This window comes from Rousettus aegyptiacus, unplaced genomic scaffold, assembly GCF_014176215.1.
Source record: "Rousettus aegyptiacus isolate mRouAeg1 unplaced genomic scaffold, mRouAeg1.p scaffold_m13_p_6, whole genome shotgun sequence".
In the NCBI taxonomy this organism is placed as follows: domain Eukaryota; kingdom Metazoa; phylum Chordata; class Mammalia; order Chiroptera; family Pteropodidae; genus Rousettus; species Rousettus aegyptiacus.
The window spans coordinates 115,188,060-115,213,916 of NW_023416309.1; the positions used below are offsets into that span (position 1 = coordinate 115,188,060).

The window sequence follows — 25,857 nt, forward strand, 5'->3', positions numbered from 1 at the left end:
AAATAAGCAAATTTGAAGGACAGTGCATTTAGGGTATCATCTGAGACACGTTACCACGTGAGGGTTGGGGAGAAAATATTTATAGAAATCCTGACACGGTCTGTCTCTCAGTGCTTGAGAATCAGTCACTTCTGCATTTGTGAAATTCCAATAAATCTTGTTTTCAGCCGTTATTCCAGCTAGTACTTTCAAGTTCACCTGGAAGAGAGGCGTAAGGGCGGCAGGACCGTACGGCCAGGGTCCCTCTCGTCACGAAGCAGCACCCCATGGCGGTGGGCAAGCAGCGCAGCGGCCGACAGCTGTCGCCGTGGCGGGCGGCTGCGTGCTCTCGCCCAGACCAGAACACTTCCGAGAGCCGGCGTGCTACGCGGGACGCGACCCCGGGCGGCGGCCCGGACGAGGGGCCCAGAATCAGGGTCGCCCTGTGTCTGAGCACCGGGACCCTGAGCTCATCGCAGCCTTCGAAATCGAGCGAACTGTGGAGACAGAACCCATAAAATAGCACCCAATGAAAAGTGCGATTTTAACGAACCAGCACTGGAAACCAAAGAAAAAGAACAGACTACGTGACGATCGCGATATGCATACAGCTAAGTAAAAACCCTCCAACTAAAATGAACGCAAAGTGGAAAAAATAACAAAGGGTGATTATATGTCCAGTTCTTACAAACGAAAAAGACAGAGTATACCAACAGAAAAACAGGCAAAGACATGAATAAGCAACTTATGAAACAGTTACAGGAGGCCGGCATTGGAATTCCAGAACATTCAACCTGACTAGGAGGCAGAGTCTTTTTTGTGCATCAGTGTTAAAAAGATTGTGCTCACAGCTACGTCCTGGTGAAAATGGGTGTGGAGGTTGAGAATCATGGCCACAGAGGTGGCACACGTTTGTCGAATCTCACACGTGCACACCTGTGACCTGGCGATTCCAGGTGATCCCAAAACAACAGAACAAGTGTGCAAACACATGTGCACGAGGATTTCCATTTCAAAATTGTATGTGACAAAAAATACTAATACGTCTCTTTGGACAACTGAAGTATACCCCACTGTGTTCATGAGTGTTTTAAAGGAAAGAGCGGTCCCTTTAATGCAGCCGAGAACTGTAACCTCCATCCAGGCAGGCGGGCGGCTTTCTGGCGGTCCTGAGGTGGCGCGCGGGCAGCCTTCCAGCTGCACCTTCTTTCTAGACGCCCTTACTTTTCACAAACGTTTTGGTTTTGGGGGGTAGTCTCTGATCCATCCATTTCAGCACAAGTTCCCAAGTGTCGCAGCCGACCCAGTGCTGCTTCCAGAGTCCCGGGAAGTCAGCTCTGGCCTCTTCCCCTCGGTCTGGCTGCAGAGAAGAGCGCTGGGCAGGTCACCTGACCGCCCACGCTGCAGAGCCGTGAGCCGTGCATCGGCACCACCCTGCGGGACAGCGAGACCCAGGGATGTGCCCCAAGCAAGGCACTGCCACTGAATAGGACCGACAGGACAGGCGGGAGGCTGCAGGGCGCCGGGCAGGGACTTTAGAAACCTGTGGGGTTGAGGCGGGGCCGAGAGATGCACAGAACCCTCCTGGCCAGGGCCTGAAGGACTGACAGAAGGCTGTGCCACAGCAGCAGGAACATTTGCCGTGGCACGTGGTGGACAAAACCCTACTGCTGTCAAAGCTAGCCACCTGGAAGTCTCGTGTCAGCACCCACGTCCAGGGAGCCCCAGCTCAGAGCTGCCCCTTCCTGACACAGGCTTGAAATCACGGTCGCAGCTCGGAAGCCAGCCCGCCACTCTGAATGAGCCCACAGGTCTGCCCGACAGCCCCCCCACACCAGGGACGCTGCCATTCCCCTGCCACCTCTCCAAGGTGGAAAATCGAGGCCACACACGTAGGTCTGCCTCAGCCTCCCAGGCCCTTGCCCTGCTGCCCATGAGCTTCCTGCAGACAAGACACGGGCGCCCCAAGGACAAACGAGCCTCACGCTGGCGGGGTGGCTCCCCAGCTGACTCCAGCACCAATTGGCTGGGGCTCCCTCACACGTCACATGGCACCCCCACTGTCACTCATGCTCTCTGTGTGGGCTGTGATGGGGTGGGGTGTGCCTGCCACGTGAGCCCACCCTGCTTCCTCACCAGTCCTGACGCTGTCCTCGGGCGCCATGCGGACACCCACACTGCTGTCAGCAGGAAGGGCACCTCGCGCTCCCCTCCCCGGAGGGCGGGCTGAAGTGCGCGCGGTCACTGTGAGAGCCACACCACACAAAGCAGCCCGGGCCGCCTGTCAGCCTCGGGGTGCACTGCCAGCGGACGTCACGCCCTTTCCCTCTGCCGCCCGAGCGCCGCCCGCACGGAGCCCTCGAGCCCAGGGGCTTGCTTTCGCAACACACGATTCTCTTCCCTTGGGGGGTATAAAGTCCAACAAAATTAGTCACTTTTATTTAAAAGAAACATTAAAAATAAGTGTGCAAAATTAAATTTCATGATTAAATACACATAAAAGTAACATGCATACTTTACACTAAAACCCACAGTCAGCTGATTACATGACAGTAAAAGAAGGCGCAGAACGGAGGACTCGCTGCCGCAGACTCTAAATGTTTGCGACCCGAAGTCAAAGCCATAGAGTCAGGTGTCTTCAAAGGGAATTTAAGAAAGTACGGGCCTCAAGTAGCACAGCTTGGAGCCTGGAGCCCATCTCCGTCACCAAACATGCCTCGATCTCAGACGTCAGCGTGCAGCTGCCGCCACGGACACCGACGGGTGCCGGGCGCCGCCTCGCTGAGCTGACAGGCGCTGCCCTCACGCCCTCCAGGCCGAGTGGCGCTGTCTCCTGCAACTGAGTTTAACGTCTGTGCCCTACTGATCCCGCACACAACGGGGAACAGGTTCCCCACAAGGCTGCGCCGGCAGAGCCAGCAGAGCCCGGGCAGGGCGCAGAGCACCCTGCTCACGGAGGGCCTGGCGTTCGCCCCAGTTCCCAGGGCTCGAAGATGGGGACGCACACACCCTGAAACACGAGCTCACGACAGGCACGGAGACGGCCGTGACGCGGGACTCGGGGAGACGCCCCTGTGCTGCCTAGCCCGGCGGTGTCTCCCTCGTGTTCAGACGGGAGAAAGTCCCTTTCTCCTTTCTAAGGCAAGCCGCTGGCATCACTACTGAGATCCGCTTGTAAGAGCTACCGTGCAGACACAGGTTCACTTCCCCATCGAACTCGGTAAACCAGGGGCATCTGCTGCCAGAAACAGACTCCGACCCGTCCGTCCTTTTCTCGACGCGGCCCCCAGGTCTGCACGGAGTGCCGGCTGCAGGTGCCAGGGAGCAATGGCCGCCAGCGCCGGCGCCGCGTGCGCCCACAAGGGCCCGACGGCGGGTCTTTAATACTGGAAATGTGAAGGCCTGCTCAGGAAAGCAGGACGTGCTGGTGGCTTCGAGCCCAAGGTCCCACGTAGTCCCTCCGCCCGTCACCCACGAGGCCCGAGGGTGCCAGCACCAGCCCCAGGAGTTTGAGGGGCACGCACAGCACTTCGAGGGTGCTCGGCCGGGGGTGCTGATGCCACTGTGGGGGAAGTCACAGCTTGTCGTCGGTCATTTCTAGGAACTGTGCGTACACGTCCCGGATGCACTCTCCCTTGGGGTTGAACAGGAACTTGTAGTAGCTGCCGTCTGCGCAGATGGCTGTGACAGAAGGGAACGGTTTCACTCACGTTCCCTCCCACAAGCTGCTGACTGCAAGCGGCCTCGCAGAGCACGGAGCCGCTGACGGGGGCAAAGCTGCGGGCGCCAGCGGCTCCCTCCTTCCCGAGCATGTCCTGGGGGTGCGGGCGGTCCTCACTTCAAAGACGCGCTGAGCTACCCCCAGGACTCCCTGGAGAGCCCAGCAGAGGGCAGGGAGCCCGGACCGCCCCACGCGGCTGTGCACACTGACCCCCGGGACAGAGGGCGGCGCCCACAGCACCTGGGCTGGCAGTTGACTGTCATTCCCGCCCGGAAGGACCACTTACCAAGGACAGCATTTGGCTCTGTCCCAAAGGCACAGATGCATGGAGAGCCAGAGGGGACCTGAAACTTGGAGAAACTCCACTTGGAACTGAAGTATTTTGGAAGGAAACTGGCAGATGCCAAACTATGAGGAAAGTAAGAAAAGAAAGCACGTCATGTCCACGTGGTGAAGTTAAAGGCACAGCAGCTTCATACAGTCCTGACCTCAACCATTTCTGCTTTTAACTTATTTTTCACGTGAAAAAACTAAATCCTTACAAATGGGTTTACAATAAACCCCGAAACGACCCGAACCAGAAGGGGCTTCTACCGCCACCGAACGCCCTGAACGCAGCGCAGAGACGGCGCCGGAGCTCGGGGGCCAGCTCGGCCATCGGGCTGGCGCCTGGATCGCCGCGGATGCCTCCTCCCAACGGGGAGGCGACACTGTTGCTACCCAGCACCAGGGGGTCCGCACTGACTTCGGAGACGCGAGCGAAGGGCCGGACGGCGCCGACCCCGCGCCCCGAGCCAGCGCAGCGCCCTCGCTCCGGCCTACCTAGACTGCTTGTTCCTCTTCGGATCTTCAGCAGCAAAAATGTGCACCGTGCCGTGGTCACTGGACACGCAGATGAGGGACGCGTCCTGATTGAAGTTGATGCTGCAGGGACAGTGGGCGGCCTCAGGTTTCGCGGGGGAGGCAGGAGTCTGGCCCACCTCGCCTCCCCACACCCAGGACAGTGGTGCTCAGACGCGCCCCAGCTCGGGCGGCCCAGCGTGCCGCGGTGCTGCCGTGGGCACACTGACGAGGCTGGCCGCCAGTGGGGAGGGCTTCCTGCAGGTGGTCTCTGCGGCCCCTGCCCCCACACGCCACTCAGGGGAGAAAAGCCCAGACTAGATGCTCCCCCCGAATCACACAGGGCCCACTTCACTGCACCAGCCCCAAGGAACAGCCTCCTCAGGGTGACGCGACGTGTGTCCTCACCAGTAAATGTTAGCTGCTTGAGACCCTCGTCGCAGTTCCTGGATTAAATGCCCTGATGAAGTATCAAATATTCTTATAAGGGTCCCCTTTGAAAAACAGGGAAGTGTTTCATTATCAAACACGCACACGCTTTAGTCCGTTTAAATGACACGTTATTCACAAACCTGCTAGCCCACATGACCCTTCCCCCAAACTCACCCACATCATCTAAAACACAACTTTCCCTCCATTGTTCCCAAGAAGGGTTGGTGGTTCTTCAGTCGGACAGCACCGGGCAGGGGCCGGACGGGGTGAGGGAAGCCTGGTGCCCAGGCCCGTGGGCAGGCCCTGGACTAACCCCGTGCTTCTGCTCCCTGGTGCGTGCCTAAGAGAACACCAAGGCCAGGCTGACCTGGCCCACGAGCGCCATCGGCTCCCTGCCTAGTGAAATGGCACCTTCATAATACCTCCCAGAGACGAGCCTACTAGATGTGCTGCCTGGAGCCTGGACCCTCGGGAAGGGCTGGCTCCCTGGGAGCCACACGCTGAGGCACAGGAGCACTGGGCCTACCTGCGGACAGGGAAACACACTCACTTTTTCAGACGCGGTAGCAATTCTTGTCCCCTGCAGGCTGAGGGCGATGCAGCTCAGGACACCCTCGTGGGCAGGGATGTCCACGGGCGGCTTCTCCGTGCTGGCTAGGTCCACGAGCTGCACGTGGCCCGTGTGTGTACCCGGGAAGGCCAGGAGGGAGTTGTTACTGTTGGGGCACAGGACACAGAGGCCTAAAGAGAGACGGAGAGCCGCTGTCAGGGGTCCCTGGGCATCTTCGACGCCTCTGCTTTCCCACGGGCAGAGCCCTGCCCAAACCTGCTCTGCACTCTCCCGCTCCCGAGGAAAAACTATAGGATTATTTGTGGTTTCCATTTATATCAGAATCATAAAATCTTTCCACTGTAAAGGTACGGGAGAGCCTAGCACAGCCACTTTCCATAAGACCGTCTCGTAACTGGAAGCATCTGCTGAACCTATTGAATGAACTTTTCCAAGGCCTGTCTTCCTGGTGCCCGCCACTGAGACCACTACGCTGTGAAGTCTGAAATCAATCCATTAGCGATGGCATAAGAAAACAAAGCACCACGAATTTAACGACGGACGTATGGGACATGGACATATGGGGAGGCTGGATGGGAGGAGCCACATCAGGCCACAGACTGGAACTGACGCCCACAGCCGGTACCGTCACAGTCCCAGTCTCTGCAGGCGTTGCTGAAGGAACAGGCAAGCAGACGTAAGTTTTAAGAAAAGGCAAAGGTCCTAGAATGGCCAAAAAAAGTTTTTTATAAAATAAGAACAAGATTAGAGAATTTAGAGTACCTGACTTCAAGAATTATTTTAAAGCTCCAGAAATCAAGGCAGCATGGTACTGGCCTAAGGGCAGAAACACAGATCACTGGAACAGAGCAAAGGATCCAGAAAAGCCTTACACTTACTTGATCAAATAAAAAAGCGGTACCTAGGTAATTCAATGCAAAAAAATAGTCTTTTTAACAAATGGTACTAGAAACTGGACATCCATACAGAAAAAGAGAACCTGGGCCTTTTCCTTACGCCATATACAAAAATGACCTCGAAATGGATCAGACTTGTGATCTAAAGTTACTAAACGTCTACAAGAAAACATAAAGAAAATCTTTATCCTGCAAAAAGCCACAGAGCAACTGAAAATACCTGCAGAAGTATGCCAGACCAAGGGCTCTGTCTAGAAGACAGGAAGAGTTCTTACAGCTCGGTAATGAGATACACGATTCTAAAATGGGCAAAAGACTCGAGGAACTTCAGAACAGACCTACAAATGGCAACAAGCACACAAAAACGCTCCGGGTCACTCTCGTCGTCAAAGAGATACTGTCACCACAGCCACGTGTCTGAAGTTAGAAAGACTGACAACGGCAAACGCTGGCACCGGCACGTTGCGACTGGGATGCTTGTGAGCCACCGATGGGAATGCAAATGACACCGGCCGCCCTGGTGAACGTGGTCGTGCTCCACAGCGTTAGACGCGTGTTCGCAATACAGCCCACGACGACACGCTCCGGCACTCACTCGAGAGGCACGGAAGCCGGTCCACGCACAGAGTGGGGGCGGAGCCCTCAGGGCACGGAAGCCCGGGACAGCGAGGCAGTGGTGCAGCCCCACTGCGCACCGGAGCCTGGCAGCAACGAGGAGCAAAAAAGGACGCCGCACACACGCCATGGGGCACCAAACGCTGGGCTACGCGCAAGACGTCGGGCACGTCTGACGGTTGGGTCGGGGAGGCGACCGCCTGAGAAACGCCTCTGGGTGGTGGGCTGTGCTGTGTTGACTGTGGTGGTAATTACGACTGTTTACAATCACCAAAACTTAGCAAAGGATACTCAAAACCCGTGAGTTTTATGTAAATTATACCTCAATGAGGCTAGGAAGAAGAAAACAAAAATCTTAAACAGCAATTAAGCTGATAAAATGAGTGATGATGTCTGCCACCAGCCTTGCCCTCCAGAAGAAAGAGGGAAGGAAATGCCTCAGAACCGGGTAGAGGTGGGCCCTGGGGGCCACCCCGAGAAAATCCCTGAGAGAGGCCCCTGCCCCGTGACTGACGGGAGGCAAGGTCTCAGGACCACTGACTCCATCGCCCAGGAGGCAGGGAAAAGCCAAAAGCCGGCGTCTCCCAGCCCCCCAAGGCCCGTGCCTCAGGACCCAGCTCCCTGCGGCTCCGGTGCGCAGAGGCCCTGCCCGGAGGTGTCAGCGTCCGAGTCGGTGTCCACGTCTGGGTTGGCTCGGGGAAGCCCATTTCCACCGTCACACCTTGGGGCTTCTTACCTTTAGGGTTATAGCAGGTTTCAAAGACGTGCAATTGATGGGGGTTGTGTGTAAATGTAAACACCTTAATCATGGAGTCCAAAACCACCACAATTCTGGGGGAAAAAAACACAATCAGCATTCCTCTCCCCAAAAGTGAAATCAAACACTCTGTGATTTTTGTTCTTATTATTTTGAAGCTTAGAAACACTCCAAACACCACACACAAAGGCTTGTTTCTTGAATGAGGGGCCCTTGCGGGAGCGGTCTTGGAGCAGGACTCCTGTGAGCCGCCTGGGCATGACGGGGCCTGCGTACGGGCTGGCCGACTTCTCCAAGTTTTAAAGAGGCATCACCACCAAGCAGTCCGTCTGGAGAAAGAACCAAGTAGAACAGCGGAGGGGCAAAAAGTAGGTTTTTGGGTGCTTTTAGATATGTCTTGATAATTTAGAAGTGCTGGGAAGTGGCTCCGGCATTTGCACCGAGTCCCTAAATAGTGACATCGCTGGAAGTAACAAGCCTAAGAACACAGGTCTTTGTCCTCCCACAGCTGAGTACACGTAAATCATGCCAAAAAAAGTCCAAATGAGTGAAACGTTGCTGTCTTCCCCACCTACTCGGAAAACCCTCCACATTTCCCTAACGCCAGAGGGGCAATGGCTGGGCTTTTGGCAGGTGAGGTTCAGTGACCCCCCTGGAGAAATTTCCACACCCTCCTTCACCGTCACTGCAAACTTTCACTGAGACCGCTTTGGAGAGAGCATGGATCAAGAGTGAGGCAACTCGAGGTTCCCAACACGGGCCCAGGCCTGCATCTGTCAGCCGGGGACACTGAGGGCCAAGCCACCGAGGGCCCGGCCCACGTCCGCCGCCTCCTCGCCTCTATCACGCCCGGGGAGGCCGGCGGGGTTCGCAGCCTTCCTTGCCACAGGGGAAGCAATCTGCATGCTCCTGGCTCATGAACCATGGTCTCTGCATTTTTTTCTTTTGCGAGCCAACCCTTGGTTGACCTCACAGATTGCAAGGACCTTGTCAGTTCACAATCCCTTATTTTTTATTTTTTACGCCTCCAGCACCTGGTCTTCCTAGGTGGTCTCCCATCCAAGTACTAACCAGGCCCGACCCTGCTTAGCTTCTGAGATCAGGCGGGGTCGGGTGAGCTCAGGGCAGCGTGGCCGCGGACCGGTCTCTGCATTTAATTCACCGTTTTCCTGCAGCAGGGAAGCATTTCTGCCATTGTCAGACAAAGCAACGCCCCACTGTGAAATCAGGCGCCAAACCCACCGGTCTCGCCGCAGTTTCACTGCCTTGACCTCCGTAGAAAACTCGATCTCGATGACGGTCTTCTTCTTCAGGTCGTCCCAGATCATCACTGCCACAGCAGAAAGAACGCATGAACACAACGGCGCCCAGGCCGCTCTGCAGGGCCCTGAGGCCACGGTCGCCTCGCCAGGCCGAGGGGGTGCTCCCCGCGCCCCAGCCGGGTCTCAGAGCCACCCCATGGCGGCCCCCGGGGCTTCACCCTCCCCGGGTCAGCACCCCAGGCCGCTCGCCTGTCCCTGACACACGCGCCCACACACACGCACCCACACACACTTCGGTCTCCTGTCTGCCAACCCCAGCCTGGTGTCCAGGGACCCTTGTCCCTGTCCCACTTCCGTGCTCCCACTTGACGGGGCCCAAAACCCTAACCGTAGCCACGAAGAGTTAAAGAGCCAAAAGCAAACCTGGCTCCCGGAAAGCAAGGTCTCAGCTTTACTGTGAAGTCAGATGCACAAAAACCAGGCTGTGCATCTCCTAACCCCACCTGCCTGCTCGTCTTATTCAAGCTCAGAAGTGTTTCATGAGGAAATAGTGGTCTGCATTCCAAGCAGCAGCCCCCAACCTCTGTGGCACCCGGGACCGGCGCTAAGAGCATCACACGCCTGATGGTCTGAGGCGGTGACGCCGGCACTGGGGAGCAGCTGCAGACCCAGCTGAAGCTTCGCTCGCCCGCCTGGCGCTCTCCTCCTGCTGTGCAGCCTGGTCCCTAACAGGTTATGGACCGCGCCGGTGACTGGCAGTGCTGGGGGCCAGTGCTGGGGGCGGAGGGGGGCAGGGAGCATGCCGGCCGGCCACTTCTGCCGCCTCCGTGTGAGCGGCCGTCTACGAAGGGTGTGAGGTCAGGGGAGGCACATGTTTTTCCGTCAGCAGGCAGGTCACTGGCAAGGTGACCAGGGCTGGAAAGGAACGGGTACCTCCCCCGCAGGCCCTCCTACCACGACCAACACAAGTCCCGGAGGCCACATTCAATTTACGTGTTGCCAGGAAGACTAACTCTCAAACCAAGAGATAATTTACCACTACCCTAAAAAGAACTACCAAACTATTACTAAATAACATGCAACTTTTTGACTATTGAAGGTAAATTAAAAGACATAAGCATTTAAAAGGGGACTTCATTCTTGCCACTCCTTCGAAATGCCCTCTTCCCGGAGCACATCTCTGAGGTCAGCCCCAAGGGCAGTGGTGCCGCCCCCAGTGAGCAGGAAGCTCCCCGGTCAAGGAAGCTCGGCCCAAGGCCCAGCCCCGCTGGGCAAAGGGCACGTCCACTCTGGGGCCTGTGCAGGGACCCGAAGGGCAGCCTCCTCTGGCTCTGCCAGCTGACCGCAAACTGTCATTCAACAACGAACGTGAACTGGCTGCAAACAGGCCGAACCCCGCAGGTGTGAGCCACGCCAAGGGGGTCACAGAGCTGGGTGAACTTCACTGCCGAGAGATTTCTCAGACTAGCCTGACGACGCCCCAGAGGCAGCAGCAGGAATTCTCACGCACAGAAGAAAAGTGGCCAGACGCGCTGCCATGGACAGCGAAGGACACCCGAGGCCCTCGCCGCGGTGAGCCCCAAACCTTAAGTGTGCTATGCAGGACGTCCTGCAAAAGGCACAGATTCCACAATTCTGGGGCTCTCCTCCCCTGTCCCCTGTGCTCCTGCTTAAATGACCAGGTTTCTCTCGGCCAAGCCAGGCTGGGTGGCTTCGAAACTGGCTGGTGTCACTGGGACCACGGTCTCCTCCAGTCCTGTTTTATGTGGCTCTTCACAAACCAGATGCTGGCTTCTTTGAATTTCAATACTGTGCATCTTAATGTGTAATTATTAGAACATTTAGAGTAAATTCAACAAAGTTGATGTTGATAAAAACATATTTTTAATCTTCCAAAGCTTGAACAGACCAAGTTCTTCTTTTTTTTATTGCCATCAACACTCAGAATTTCCTATCTTTTAGAAAATTGTTTCCTTCTAAGTCTGTAAATTTCCAAAAACACTTCCATTCCTGGCATTTCTTTACTTCGAATAGGATGCGAAAGGCAAGGAGGCCCGGGGAGTACTGCTGGCTGGCTCCCCTGAGGGCCTGAGACCCGGGTGGGGCCCGGCCCCGCCGCCCTCTGCACATCAGCGACCAGCAAAACCCTCACGGGGAGACAGGACTGCCTGGCGGCAGGGTGTCTGCACAACCCCAGGAAAGCACCCACACTCCACTGCAACACCCCGCCCCCGCCCTCTGGGCACGGCTGCTCCGAGTCACTTCTGGGCGACTTCCTCCAGGACTCGACAGCCATGGGCTCTGACCTGGACAGCAGCGTGGGCTTTCGGACCCACCGCCTCTGTGACAGGCTTAGGGGGTCAGCGCACAGCGCTCAGGAGGCGCCCGCAGGGTGAGCCCCCACCGGAGGGCAGCCCCGTTCCCGCGTCGCCCTCGCGCAGTCCCCCAGGCTCCTGCAGGCTCGAGGGTGCCCAGGTCGTCTCGGGCGCTGGGCCTCCCCACGCTGCCCCGCCCCCCACAATCCCTGCCTCAGCTCCTTCCGCTGCAGCAGGGCTTGGCTGGCCCTCATGCCTAGGCACATGCTGGGAGACCCCCACCCACTGTGCCCTTCGTAGGGGACAGCCCTCACTCCGTCTGCCTGTCCCCACCAAACTCTGAAGGAACACAGCCCAGCCCACTCACCCGACCTCCCCTGGAACCTGTCACCAGCAGCTACGCCTCAGCATTGTGCCCAGGCTGCCAGTGGGTGGTCAGGTCGCCGGCCCACGGACCCCTCCTTGGGCTCGCTGCCTCCGCCTGTGTCCGGTACGTGCCCCTAAGGACCACCAGGCTCCGTTCACAACCTCCCCTGTGCCGCCTCCCACCTCTGCCCGCCCCCCCCCCCTCCGCCGCTTCCAGCCTAGACCACACCCGAGACCCGCTGGCACAGCTCCCTGACCATCCCCGCCTGGGGGCTCAGGGCCTTGGACCAGCCCATCAGCCACCTGGGCCCTCGCCCCCCAGCCTCCTGCCCTTCCCCAACCTGAGGTCTAGCTCACAGGGCAGAGGGCACAGCAACTGCTGGTGAGCTCGTCTGTTCCTCTTCACCGCAGGAGCCAGAGCCTCCACTGAGCTCTCCTGGCACACTCACTCTCACAGTCACTCACACGCACACACTCTGACTCACACTCACACGCTACCAACCACAGCCTTGAGCCCTGCGCCACGCTGGCTTCTGCTCCGTGTTGTGACCGAACCCACGGCTCGGTGAACCAGAGGCTCATGCAGAACGACCTCCCCACACTGCACGTTAAAACCACCTCAGGACTCTTCTGGCACCAGAGTGACAAGGGGTCCAGAGGCCCCATCTGGCCAGCGTCCACTGGGAAGCACATGCTCTGTGTCAACGGGAGCCGGTGGCCCTCATCACACATTTCTCCTGGGAACACCGGAGACCAGACTCTCCTGGATACCGGCTTCCCAGTGGCTAGTCCGCCTCACCTCACAGGACTATGGGCCGACCACACGGCCACAGACACACGGGAGTCCAGCGCGACGCCTTTACCTTTGTTGGGCGGGTACTTCGGCTTCTTCCCACCACCGACTAGAGCCAAATAGTTGCAGCGGAATAACATTTCAACATGGCCGACTCCTCCTTCTAGAAATTCTGAAATGGCATTAAAAGGAAAAAAAAAAGAAATCAGTACATACACTTTATAATTAAAAAAATAATAATAATAAAAGAGGGGGAAACGTTGCGATCAGCCTTTCATTTGTAAGCAGTGACTCGCAGCAGAGACGGGCACGGTGCCGGGCAGGAGAAGCATCGGCTGTGGCTTCAGACTCCTCCCGGCGCCTGCCACCCGCCGACTGTTTTCATGGATAAACACTGAGCGCACAGCACCCGAAGAAGCCCAGGTGGCAAAACGGATGAAATGCCTCAATTCACATTCCGCAGTGTAGCGAAACCTGTGAGCTCCGAGAGAGTACGCGCGACACCGAGCGCAGTAACTGCGTTTCTCTTTTTAAACGCTTTTTCCACTGAAGTCTGCACTGCTCAGAAACGCCGCGGATCCCGTGAAGCGGGAAATGTCGGCCCGTGTGGCGCCCACGGTGCCGGAAGGAGACGCCGTGGGAGTCCGCGGAGGAGCGTGGCCTCGTGAAGCCCACACTCCGCGTGGTCCGCCACGGACCAGGGCTGCCCACCTCAAGCCTGCGCTCTGATCTGGAATGACCGTGAGCTCCTAGGACAGCAAGGGCACAGCAAAGGCAAGTGAGGGACCCCCCCCCCGAAAACTAGGGGCTACCCTAAGGGCTCTTCCCTGCGCGGCGAGCGCACCGCGTCGCAGCAGCCCTGCCACCGTGCGAGCGGCACGGCCCACAAGGGAGCTTTCCGTTGGGCAGCTCAGCACCGCGCACACACGAGCTGCCTCAGGGATTCTGCTTCCACACGTGTGGCTGTGGCCCAAACCCAGGGGCACAGCGGCTCACTCCTGGGCGAGGCATCAGCCCCAGACCCCCAAGGGCCCAGCAACCGCGGCCACCGCCCTGGCTCCCATGAACCAGTCGCCAACAGGAAGAGGAGCTGCCAGTTAACATCTGGCCTTAGCACATGCCCTTGACTGAGGACTGCAACAGACCAGAGCTTAATGAAACTTCGAATAACTTGCTATTAAACAAAAGCTGACCCAACCCCCAAGTGGAAGAAAGACAGTCTCTTCAAGAAATGCTGCTGCAAAAACGAGATGTCCACCTGCAAAGAATGAAGTTAGAAACTTACACCACATATAAAAATTCACTCAAAATGGGCTCGAGACCTAAATATAAGATCCAAAACTATATTACTCCTAAAAGAAAAAAACACAGGCAAAAACCTTTGTGACACTGGACTTGGCGATTTCTTACATATGACATCAAAAGCACAGGCAGCAAATATTGACAAATGAGACATCAAAGTTAAAAACATTTGTGACTTAAAGGACATAATCAGCAGAGCAAAAAGACACCTTAAAGAATTAGAGAAAAGACACCTTAAAGAAGCATCTGCGAATCACATACTTGATAAGGGTTAATATCCGGAACACGTAAAGGGCTCCTACAGCCCAACACCAATCAAATAACCCATTTCTCCCAAGATAATGTGCCCAAACACATATGAAAAGATGCTCAGCATCACCAAAAGTTAGAGAAATGAAAATCGAAACCACAATGAGACGCCCGTCACTTCGCACCCATCAGGTGCCAGGTGCATCGTGAAGACGAGCTGGCAAGGGCCAGGTGTGGAGAGACAGGAACACCAGATGCCGGTGGCCCGGCCGCTGCTCAAACAGCACTTCTGGAACAATTGCGAACAGTCCTGCCCACGCCAGCAACCCCGCTTCCTGGTGCAGGGTGTGTTCAGAAGGGTGGAAAGCGAGGTCTCAGAGGCCCCTCTACAGCAGCGTTAGTCACAACAGCCACGAGGCAGAGGCAACCCAGACGTAGCCCAGGGGAACAAAACGAGGCCCATCAATACGATGGGACATTATTCCGTGTTTAAAAGGACATTTTTAGCATACTGTAGGACAGAGATGGACCTTGAGGAGATTAAGCTCAGTGACCAAGCCAGTCACAAAAGGGCAGATACTCTAGGATTCCACTTACACAAGGCACCCAGAGCGCTCCGATCCCCTGGAAGAGAAAGCAGACGGAGGCTCCCGGCCGCTGGGTGGGGAGGGACTCAGTGTTCAACAGGGACGGTTTGTTTTGCAAGATGAAGAGTTCTAGAAGTCTGTTAGGAACATATTTATCTCCTCGATGCAGATTCAGTAAGTTCTAGAATCACATCTATTAAGAACAACCTTGGAATTAAGTCAAGAAGTAACTAGCATGTTCTTGACACACCACCCAAGACAAAAGGTTTAACGCGTGCAAACACTAAGTGGGCACTGACTTCTCACTTAATGTTGGATTTGTCCAAATCACACATCTTTCAAGTTCTAAAAGCAACACGTCAGTCCCTTGGCACAATGTGACTCAGACTAACGGGAAAAGGACCGTCCGCAGGCTATGGTGACCTCCGAAACCAGTCCTAGAGAATTAGATGGAGCCGTGAGAAAATGAAAACTGAAGTACTTCACACAAAAAAAATCACCAAACGTTTTTGTCAAAAGCCTGTTAGGTTCTATTTTGAAATTTTAAAGTTTTTACTTACTCATTACATGGTGCATGCAAGGACTGAATTACAATGTTGGCACACTGAACTATATACTGTAGCATGCTGATTCTACAATAAAAAATAAAATTATGAAAAATATTTTCCAAAGTTTTAACTTAAATGACACAGGCTGCGATTTTTTAACAAAAACCAGCATTTTATATTTCGTTTTACCATGATGCCTATTCCTGGCTGACTCTTTGATGCAATTTTAAAAAGCATCAGCCTCAAGTCACAACACGTTAAGACAAATGAGCACTCAGTCACCAGTGTCAACGGCTGGTCTCTGGGCTTTAACTGTGGCAGCAAAAAGAGAAAAGCAGGTTTTTCAGCATCAACTGACAAGGCTGAGAAGGGACTGAGCGGCCTCTGCCGGGAGGCCAGACGCGATCCGAGGGGAGGCTCCAGGCGCTGTGCAGTCAGGGGACACTTCCCCGGCCCTGGCCATGCGCTACCGCCACCGCTGCCCCAGAGGGCACCTCCCCCAGCACCTGGGGCGTTGGATGCCCACCTCGTGCAGCTGGAGAGGAGGGGTCCCCCGAAAGGAAGCCCGCGGTTGCAAGTAGAGCCTCCTGTGTCCCAGAACAGAAGGGTGGGAATGAGAGGGCCCAAGGGGCTCACGGGAAACACAGAAGTCCGCCCCGGGGACACCCAGCGATGCCCGCATGCCTGAGTCGCAGGCTGGCAGTGGTCCGCCCGGCACCCCGAACCTGCAGAAACAGATCGGGCAGCACGTGAGACGCGCTCTGGCAGCCTTGGCGGATGGAGCTTGCACAAACCAACGCCGACAGGTCCCACCTGCTCTTCTCGAAAACTGAGCAACGGGGAAAACGGAGGGGCCGTCGCAGTGCCGGTGCCACTCCCTCCCCCCGAGACAGGCTGGAAGTCCAGGTGCGTTTCACGGAAGGGTGGGAGCCCAGCCCCGCACTCGAGGGCACGAGCTCAGGCGCCGTGCCCGTGGCCGTCTGTCCTGCCCGTGGCCGTCTGTCCTGCAGCCGCACGGCTTCCCCATGTCTGTGGGCTGGTGTTCTCAGGGAACGCCGTCATGCAAAACCGAAACACGAGGCGCAGAGCAGCAACGACGTGCCGGCATTGGGGATGTCCTCCCGACTCCCTGTGCAGACCCTGTCTCTGTCTCCACCCACACTGCGCCGAGCCCGGCCCCCCAACAGCGTGGCGCGTCCCACTGTGTCGCCATGGCAGGGATTCTAGCACCGGGAGCTGCGGCGCTGTACAGATGCACCGGGACCGTGCTAATGAATGTCAGCGACTGTCACCTAGGTCCCCCCACTCACACTCCTCAGAACAGTGCTGCAGGTAATGTGTTTATACACACGTCCAGTGCCTTTATTCTAATTTCTTCCCTTGAGAAAAAATCTTTTAAGCATACTGGTTGAGCCCAGTGGTATCCGGGTATGTGTACAAGGAACACATTTTGCCAAATTATGAAGAGGTTCTACTGACTTAAACTTGTACACCAAGGTTACGAAACGGGTCACTAACCGCCTGCCCCCCACAACCTCACCCAGCTCTGCACTAACGTGTCCCCCGCCTCCCCAGCAATTGGCTCGCTTCGCTCCCATTCCTCTCTGGTCCCTTCACCCCTGCTTTGCTGGGGTGACCACATGGAGCACGCAGCGCAGATGACCACCTGTGCGATCAGATGTAACAGGGACCACGGGCCAGGGGGAAGCCCCTAGCGGACTGTCGGGTCAGGCGGGCTGTTGGACCCGGTAAGTTTGGGAATCGTGCACGAACAGGTCACCTCTTATTTCCATATACTGGCCGCGTCTCGCCAAGGGCCCTGCCCACCTTACTTATCGGTGTACCCCCAGCCCCACTGGCAGAAGTGACCCCTCCACCACGTAGTGAGCTAGGAACAGGCAGCCCTCACCTGCCACTCCACTGAGTAGTATGCCGTTCCCTCCAGGTCTGTGTCCCCGCCACCTCCCCACAGGTGGCTCCCAACGCCACTGTGTGAGTCCTGGTCACCTGGAGGGACAGGCGGGCACGCCCCTCCGAAGCTCTCTGCCCCCTGCCCCTCCTGCAGGCGGCAGGCGTTAGTCAGCTTCCCTGTGCGGAAAGCTGCTTCCGAGCAGGGTGGGCTGGCTCCACGCATCCTCTGCTTCCGTAACCCCTGCAAGTGGCATTTTACCGAGCATATCGGTCCTGGCACGTCTGAATTTGTCTGAATTACGACCGCTGAGACTTCCCTCCGGTGCACGCTCAGATGGACGTGACGTATTTGAATCCAAGCCTGCACTGACCCCACCCCAGATGGGCCGCATCACACAGCACCACGTCCTCCCAAGGGCCCCAGAAGCAGCATGGCCGACGCCTGGAGCAAACCCACTCCAGGCGTGCCCAAGACGCAGGACGCACAGCACCTCGGAGGGCGGCGGGAGGACGCTGCCTCCGGCTGCTCACCCTGCCAGCCGTGGGCATGCCCAGAAGGGGCACTCCGCTCACAGCGCGTCACATGGTCTCCGTGTGCAGTGCCACGGCCACACTGGAGACAGCATGGCTGAGAGCCCAGACCCGGGGACGACCACTGCAGTGCGGGCGCACTTCCTCCCCTCTCATTTGGGAAAGCAGACCTCGAAGATAAAAAAGGAACAAGGTCAAGCGTCTTCTGTTTTCTATTATTGAGTTCTTAAGTTGCCAGAAATTTTACAGCAGACTAGCTTGCAAGTGCAAATAGCTGAATTTGCACCATATGAAATGCACCATCAAAAAGCACAGCACCAAATCCACGACAAGCTAAGTGCCTGAGACACAGCACAGCTGAGCAGTGACAGTGAATAAATTCAGCGTGACAATGGCAAACCTTCCTGGAATATGGGAGTTTTAGTGTCTTTTCTCTAACTTATGTTTATTAGAAATCCTGGACTTACTTTAAACATCTCATTAATTAGGAAGCAATTGTTAATATGCTGCTGATGACTCAATTTTGAAACTAATCTATAACTCCTGTTTCCCATCAATTTAAGTAAAATGCATCCTGAAATTTGCAAGTCAGACTGTTCCAAAATATTTTGTAACTACTCATCTGTAAGCAGAATTGCCTTAATTCACTATGCAACTAAACCCAAGTGACCAGAAGTCATGTCTAGGAGACTGACGGGAGACTTGGGGCTCCCACCGCCGCACTCCATCAGAGTGACACTGCTGCTACCACGGTCAACAGACGGAGGGCACAGCGGACACTGGGCTCCATGTGTTCATCCGTCTCTGCAGTAACCTGAGGAGGTAGGCCCTTATGGACCTCCTTTGACACCTAGGCAAACTGAGGCCGAGAGGGTGTGGAACTTGCCTGAGGCCACACAGCAATGTGGTAAGGGGCAGAGCCAGGAATCGGATCTAAACACTTCAGAGTCTGGGCCCTTAACTAGCAGGATACACTGTCTTCCTCTAATAACCAAAAGTTACAGACCTCAGCTTACAAAATAAACTCCTACATATAAAGCACCACTGGTTTACATACCAGAATTGTATTTGACAAAGGGGTTCCACTACCAAAAAAAAGTAAAAACCCTGAAAATCCTTAAAATAGGGTGTTAGTTATCAAAATGGGAGGGGGCCGTTTAGGGAAGCACCAGGATGTAGTAACTTCCTCTTAGAGAGGAAAATTTCTAGCATCAGTAAATATAACTTACATACTAAATAAAAACCAAAACCCCAACTGCAAGGAAAATAAGGATGTTTCTCATTTCCTACAATTTCTCTGAGACGTGTTCATCTGTTGTCAGTGCTAGATTCTCCCAGCCAGGGAGAACCAGGAGACAGCTGAAAGCTTAAGAAAAATACGTAGGAGAAAAAACAAACTGAAAAAATTCTACCTGTAAATCTGACATTTTTTCCTGTCAATGGGAAAAAGACAACCATTTAAAAACACTGAAATAATTAAAAAGAAGCTAAACACCATGTATTGCTACGAATGATATTTCTAAGTGTTGGTCACTTACCAAGAGTTAAGAGTCCCATCTGCTCTAATTAAATCCACCTTCTGAGCTCTCTACAATCTGACATTCAACAAAGGAGTGACAGTGGCCTGCATCAACCACACTATTCCCCCAGGAGAGCTAGGACGGACTGAAGACGCAGGGGAAAGCCACGTTTCAAAGCTGGCCACTGACCGGAGAGCCAGCCGGGCCAAAGCCCGCTGAGCTACCTCTGCACCCTGTGTCGGCACCGGCAGAAGCTCGACCGAAGAAAGAGCGCAGCTCTGTCCGCATCGCTGGGGGACCACAGACCCCACTCACGAGTCTCAAACCCAGCTGTCCCCTCCCTCTGATGGGGGCCCCTGAACCCCACTCACAAGTCACAAAACCTACTGTCGCCTTCCCCCAACTGCGAGATAAGGCTGAGATTCTTTGAAGGTTGGAAAAGGAGAGAAACTATGAGATGTCGGTTACTCCTACCTTGTTTCTCTTTTTCTTTTAGTGGATCGGTGTTATAGACTCGGAATCCATTTTCCATCCCACAGGCAAAGCACCCTAAAGTGTGAGAGAGAGATGTTAATCACCCGCTGTGGTCTCAGCTCACGACCCCAGCCTAGCGTGGCAAAATAAGGAGTCTACACAACGCGCCTTCCCTGAGAACCCCGGCAGGTGCTCAGACCAACCCACGACCCCCCTCCCTGGGGACTGTTATGAAATGGTGTGCACATCCTAGCAAATTTTCATTTTGTCATTTAACAAGCAAAGAAGCCTCTGGAGTCACCACTCCACCCCTGCAAGCAGGGCCCTTCCATGACATTCCTGGGGACCAGACTGCACTTGAAACACTTAATTCCAGAGACAGGAGCTCAGCATCTACCTCCGTGAGCCACTGTGTACTCCCGCCGCCACCTGCCTCTAACATGCACACGGCCTTGTGCCAAACATGCCTCTTGAGCACTGCGTGTCAGGTACCAAGTCATGGAAAGGCAACAAACAAGGAAGCCTGTGTCTCCCGGAGGACAGCCCCAGCAGGTGGGGACAGACCAGGCTGGGAAGGGGAGGAAAGGGCTGCTACAGCATGTTCTAGAAGGCAGACCCGAAGTCTCCCATGACCTCACTCCCACTGGTAAGTAATCTTAACTCCTTAAACCCCTGTCATGGTCACCAGGAGAGACCCAGGTCACCCAGGATGATCCTGTGACCTGAACTTCATGCGCCATGAGTGCGACCCAAGACCACACTGATCTCAAATGCCAGCGCGTCCAGCTGCCAGTTCCTATGACGCCTGTGGCCAGAAGGAGAAGCAGACCCTCCGGTTCCGTCTCACGGGACAAGCTGCAAAGCCTCACAGCGGCTGCGCAGCTGGTGCGAACGCCCAGGCCGAGGCCCTCTTCAACTCTGTTCTGCTGGGACCCAGCTTTGGGACCACGTCATCCTTTCCTATCTGCCCCCCTTCCAAACATTTGGTCCATGTGACCTACAAAACCACAGGACAAGGGTCGAGGACCAGCGCAGCTGCCCCGGCCAGGTGGAGACCGCGTGCAGTCGACGCCGCGGCTCTGAAACGCACTTTGTCGGGGCCGGAGCCTGAGACGCACTCAGAAGTGCCGCATTACTCGTTAGCACTTCGCCTGTTCGGGCCGCAACGCCCTCTTTGTGTTACTGAAATCACGTAACCCGGACAGAAGAATCGGAGCTCTGCTTCCTGGAAAATATGGAAATACAGGGGCCAAATCTCGTTCTCTCAAATAGTGTACCTTCCCCAACTTTTGTTTTGCTTTACGCCTCCAGCACCTGGTCTTCCTGGGCGGTCTCCCGTCAAAGTACTAACCAGGCCCAGCTCAGCTTCCGAGACCAGGCGTGTTCAGGGTGGCGTGGTCGCTGACACATCTTACCTAACTTCTAAGCCTTCGTCTACCCTGTGTGTTTTCACCAGAACACATACACTTCTGACAAGACTTGGGTAACGATATACAAACTGCTCTAAACCTACAAGAAAAAGGCAGACAACCCAATAGAAAAATGAGCAAAAACCTTGGACATTTCCCAAAAGAGAACATCCAAATGGTCAATAAATAAAAGAATCAGGGAAATGCAAATATGATCTCAAAAACACCACAATGAGAGCTATTGCATACTCGCTAAAATGATGGCAAATACCAAGGGTGAGGTGGGTATAGAGGCATGGGGACTCGGAGCCAGCCGCTGGTGGCAGGCAAACTGTGGAGCCACGCTGGAAAACTGCTTACACATCTACTGCAGCTGTCGATTCCGCTCCCAGGTATACATGTCTTACAGAAATGACAACACGTGTTCACCAGGACATGTATCAGAATATTCACAGTAGCACTATTACATTCATGGTGGCCAAACGCTGGGAACCTACCCAAAAGCTCACCAGTTGTATAATGGATGAATTACGACATTTTATATAAAGAAACACTATTCATCAATGAGAATGATCTACAGATACACTCAATATGAAAAATATATATTATAAACACGATGAATAAAAGAGCCAAAACAAAAGCACACACGCGGGCAAAACTGACCTTAGCCAGCAGAAGTCAGCGGGGCAGCGACAGAACGGGAGCAGGTGTGCACGGTTTCCTGACCTGGGCTCCACGGCAAATTCGCTTTGGAAAACTCATCAAGCTGAACACGTAGGACATGTACTTTTCTATATATATGCATACCTCAGTAAAAAGTTAAAAGGAAAGGTTCCACCAACACCAAAAGGTTAGAAACCCCCTCAGGGAGGCTGGGCACCATCCTTGCCACCGCGTGTGGAATGATTAACTGAGTTCCTTCCGTTATCATACAAAATTTGACATCGAACTTTCCCATCCTTGTTATCTTAACACTTCTTCCCATCATGGGGCAGCTGGCAGTGCATAGCAAGCCCAAGTGGAAACAAGGCATGGGAATCACGGAAGGGCACGCCTCTGCATACGGAGCACATGTAGTCCGCATGCAACACCCCCCACACGTGAGGACTGCAGCAGAGTGCGGCCTCCGGTCTTGGTCAAGGCAGGACAGACCAGCACACAGAGAAGGTATAGAGTCAAACACTTGTGCAAAATTTACTTTGTATGGAATTAACCTAAGGGTAACTAAAAGCTTAAGTTGAAAAGCACGTTATTTTTTAATTCAGAAATACTGTAAAGCTTTACTTGTAATTTCTTACAATAAAATGACCTGGTTTTACAAAAGCCTATTTTTCAGACAATTGAAATATGTCTTTAAAAGCCAAAGCAATATTTTAAAAATAATCTTTAATGAAACTTTTGTAAAAATATTGTAAACTTCTTGTTTCTTGAATAATTAGCATGATGTAAACCACAATTACGACACTGAAACCTAATATAAAGATTCACGAAAGAATGATTTCCTTGCATTAAATGACTTTGAGGCATTAAGCTTTTTGCTTTTTTAGTTGCCTCTCCCTTTTCTAGCTATGGGTCAGATGTTTTTCACTCAAAGCATATTTCTTAAAAAGTTTGATATCACTTAATTTCTTGAAAAGTTCTCAATTATTATCTAAACTTCCTTATCGCCCAAGGTCCCTGATCCCCGCCCCAAGCACACTGGTCCCTCCCTAATCACGTACCCTCACAGGTCCTGCAGTGGGGCCACACAAAGACCACCTGGGGTCCTTTAGCCCCAGGCACCCACACCCTCCCCCACCTTTCCACCTTTGGTCTAACTGCCACCTCCTCCAAGAACTCTTCAGGGAACTCAAAGGCCAGAAGTAAACTTGTCTCCTCCAGCTTCTTGAAAACTTCCGGTACCTCGCTCACAGCTGCTCCTTTTCTCCCTCTCCCCTTGGTCGTCCGCAGACCTTTTCTACCTCTTTCACCGACACCTCAAAACCTGCGGGCAGGCCGCAGCACGCGCACGCGCGGAGTCAACAGGGGCAGCGAGACGCAGGCCGGCGCTGCGGGTCCTCCAGGACGAGCTCTGACCCTCTGCAGACACGAAGCTCCCACGGCCACCGAGTGGGGAAGCTCTTAGGAGTCTGTCCCTGAAGGCAGCTCCCTCTCCTCCCCAGAGGGGACACAGTGATCTGCAGCGGAGAGGTCGTGATCCGACCCCGTTCCCCCGGGCCCACCTCCCCGTCCCCCGCGGCCTTCCCGGGTGAGGACAAGTGCGGTTTATGTCACCCTGTAAGTAAAGCAGGGATCGGAACTGTGAGGAAAAAAAAGATGCGACTTCCCCTACAAGCACACTGAGCAATCGCGTTAAGTGTCCTTCGATTTCAGTAAACAAACGAAAACCCCTGCGAGAAGACAGTATTCCTTCATTCCTTCATTCCTTCAATGCCGTTTTCTGATTAAAATCACCAAAAAGACACCCAACAAGGCCTGAGAAAATCGTGCGTAAAAAGTGTAAGTAGGCAGCCGGAAAAAACCGAAGCGTTTGCCGACGCAAGTGCGGGCCGTTCGCTACAGGTCGCTGACGGGCGCAGGGGACGGCGCCCGAGGCGGCCCCGAGCGCGCCGCGGGGACCAGCCCGACGGCCGGCGAACCCCGCGGGGCGCGCGGCCCGGGAGGGGACGTGGCGGCGGGGCGCGAGCGCGGCCCGGGGAGGGCGGCCGCCGCGGGAGCGGCCGCGCCCGGCCCGGAGCGGGGGCGGCGGCGGGAAGGCGGGGCCCGGGCGTGCGGGCGGCGCCGGGGAGCAGCGGGGTCTCGGCCGGGAGGGGGCGTCCGGGGACAGAGACCCTCCGTGGGGGCTGGGGCGGGGCCCGGCCGGGAAGGGGCGTCCGGGGCAGGGCTCCGCTTGTGGGGGCTCGGGGGGCAGACACCTTCGTCAGCTCGGGGAAGAGCGACCTTCCCAGCAGGGGCGTCCGGGGACAGAGACCCTCGGTGTGCAGCTCGGGGAAGGGGGGCCCGGCCGGGAAGGGGCGTCCGGGGACTGAGACCCTCGGTGTGGAGCTCGGGGGCGGGGGGGGGCGGCCAGGCAGGGGCGTCGGGCCCGGCGCGCACGGGGCGCCCTCACCGTGGTCCTGGTTGAAGCCGGCGTAGAGCAGCCCGTTGCCGTGGGGGTTACACGGCAGGAGATTCATGGCGTCGCCGCAGAGGGTCCCCCGCTCGTCAGCGCCGCATGTCGCTCGGGGAGGCCGAGCGCTGGGTCCCGTCAGACGGGCGCTGAGGCCGCCGCGGCCGGAAGCGAGAAGCGGGCGGACGTGCGTGCGTGCGTGCGCGTGCGGCAAGGGCGCTGCGGCGCGCCGATGTCATCCACCGGCGCAGCCCGGGGGCGGGGCGCCGGCAGCGTCACGTGCGTGGGGCGGGGCCCGGTCTGGGGGCGGGGCGTGCCTGAGCTGGGCGCCTCGGCCTGCGGGGCGGGGAGACCCTGAGGGCAGCAGAAGGGAGGGGAGGGGAGAGCTGGGGAGGGCAATTCCGAGAGGCACCGGTGGCCGTTTCAGATACATTCTCTTGCTCACGCCGGTTTCCACGTCTGGAACTGTACTTTCCCTTCTAACAAAACTTTTCTACTATTAAAAAAAGAAGAAAAAGAGCCAGCGGTACCCCTCACTCTCCCGAGCTGGCAGGGCCTAGAACTAGAGCCCCCCCAGAAATCCCACCCACTTTGGTAACCATGTTGTCAAGAGGTCTTCTGCCCTTTCCTAAGAGGCAAAGGGCGGGGCCCATTCTTACCTCCTGGGGGGCAGACTGGGAATGGAGGGCGTGGGCATTACATGTGCTTCCTGTTAAAGCCCAACGTTCTTTTTGTAACATTTTAACAATGCGGGCCACAGAAAGAAACACTTCCCAGAATCCTCGGGGAATACTGAGTATCCCTGAGACCCAGGAGTGCCTCCATGGGGACAGGGTACCTCATGAAATGTGTCTATTCCCCCCCACCCCCCCCACCCCCCGCCGCCGTGCAGAAGCCGGCACACTCCTCCCTCGGGCAAGGGACAGGTTGTGGCATCCATCGCCATCCAGAGCCACTGAGGCGTGAAAAACAACGGGAGCCGTTGGGAGCCATGCGGACACACCTCGGAAGAATGCTGCATAAGGAGACCAAGTGGCAGAAGTCCCTGTGGTAGGTATGACCCAGTTTCCTGAAACTCAAAACCCGCAAACCCGACAACCCGCTGTGCAGGCTCCACTCACATGTGAACACACGTTTGAAGCAAACCGGGGCCGTGCTGCAGATTGAACTGGAGCAAGGGCTACTCCCAGGCAAGGGAGAACCTGCTGTAGGGGCGGGGCATGTGCGGTCCGCCAAACAATGGCCCCCACGAATATGTCCAGGTCCTAATCTCTGCAGCCTGTGAGTGTGTCACCTGATATGGCAGAAGTAACTGCACACGGGATCAAGTGAAGGACCTCGAGATGTGAGATGATCCTGGAGATGGAAGATGATCCCGGTGGGTTGTCCAGGTGGCTGATGCCATTACATGATGATTGGGAAGCAGAAGGGTCAACAGAGAGCAGATGGCAGGGTGACCACAGGGACAGAGACTGGAGTGGGGCAGCCAGGAGCCCTGGGATGTTGGCAGCTTCTAGAAGAGGCCTGAATGGATTCTCCCGGGAGCTTCCAGAAGGGACCGACCCTGCTGGCCCCGTGGTTTTAGCCCCTGAGACTTGTTCTGGACTTCCAGAACTGTAAGAGAGAAATGTGCGTTGCTTTAAGCCACTGGATCTGGTGATTTGGTACAC

General features: G+C 55.5%; 1 protein-coding gene and 1 pseudogene across 3 annotated transcripts; both read right to left on the reverse strand.

The window, feature by feature from the left end:
- Positions 1–2,391: 2,391 nt before the first annotated feature.
- Positions 2,392–24,372, reverse strand: WDR45B (WD repeat domain 45B). Of its 3 annotated transcripts, none has more exons than XM_016132959.2 (10): positions 24,188–24,372; positions 19,670–19,744; positions 12,618–12,719; positions 9,054–9,141; positions 7,791–7,885; positions 5,523–5,713; positions 4,949–5,034; positions 4,523–4,624; positions 3,987–4,108; positions 2,392–3,660 (listed from the first exon to the last, which is right to left on the reverse strand). In XM_016132959.2, the coding sequence occupies exons 1-10, from the start codon at positions 24,252–24,254 to the stop codon at positions 3,554–3,556; spliced, it is 1,035 nt and encodes a 344-aa protein (XP_015988445.1). In that variant the 5' UTR covers positions 24,255–24,372; the 3' UTR covers positions 2,392–3,553. The 3 variants fall into 3 exon arrangements, with proteins under 3 accessions (XP_015988445.1, XP_015988447.1, XP_015988446.1); XM_016132961.2 differs by lacking the exon at positions 24,188–24,372 and adding an exon at positions 21,742–23,277; XM_016132960.2 differs by lacking the exon at positions 19,670–19,744.
- On the reverse strand, positions 8,834–8,952 carry LOC118604814 (annotated as a pseudogene).
- Positions 24,373–25,857: the final 1,485 nt, after the last annotated feature.

What these genes read in the sequence shown, in the direction of transcription:
- WDR45B (XM_016132959.2), bottom strand. Translation starts at nt 24,254, where the DNA reads ATGAATCTCCTGCCGTGTAACCCCCACGGCAACGGGCTGCTCTACGCC. An exon ending in AACCTGCTATAACCCTAAAG is followed by an intron (nt 5,714 to 7,790) that starts GTAAGAAGCCCC and finishes GTCTCTCTTTAG; the next exon opens with GCCTCTGTGTCCTGTGCCCC. An exon ending in AGAGCCAAATGCTGTCCTTG is followed by an intron (nt 3,661 to 3,986) that starts GTAAGTGGTCCT and finishes CTTCTGTCACAG; the next exon opens with CCATCTGCGCAGACGGCAGC.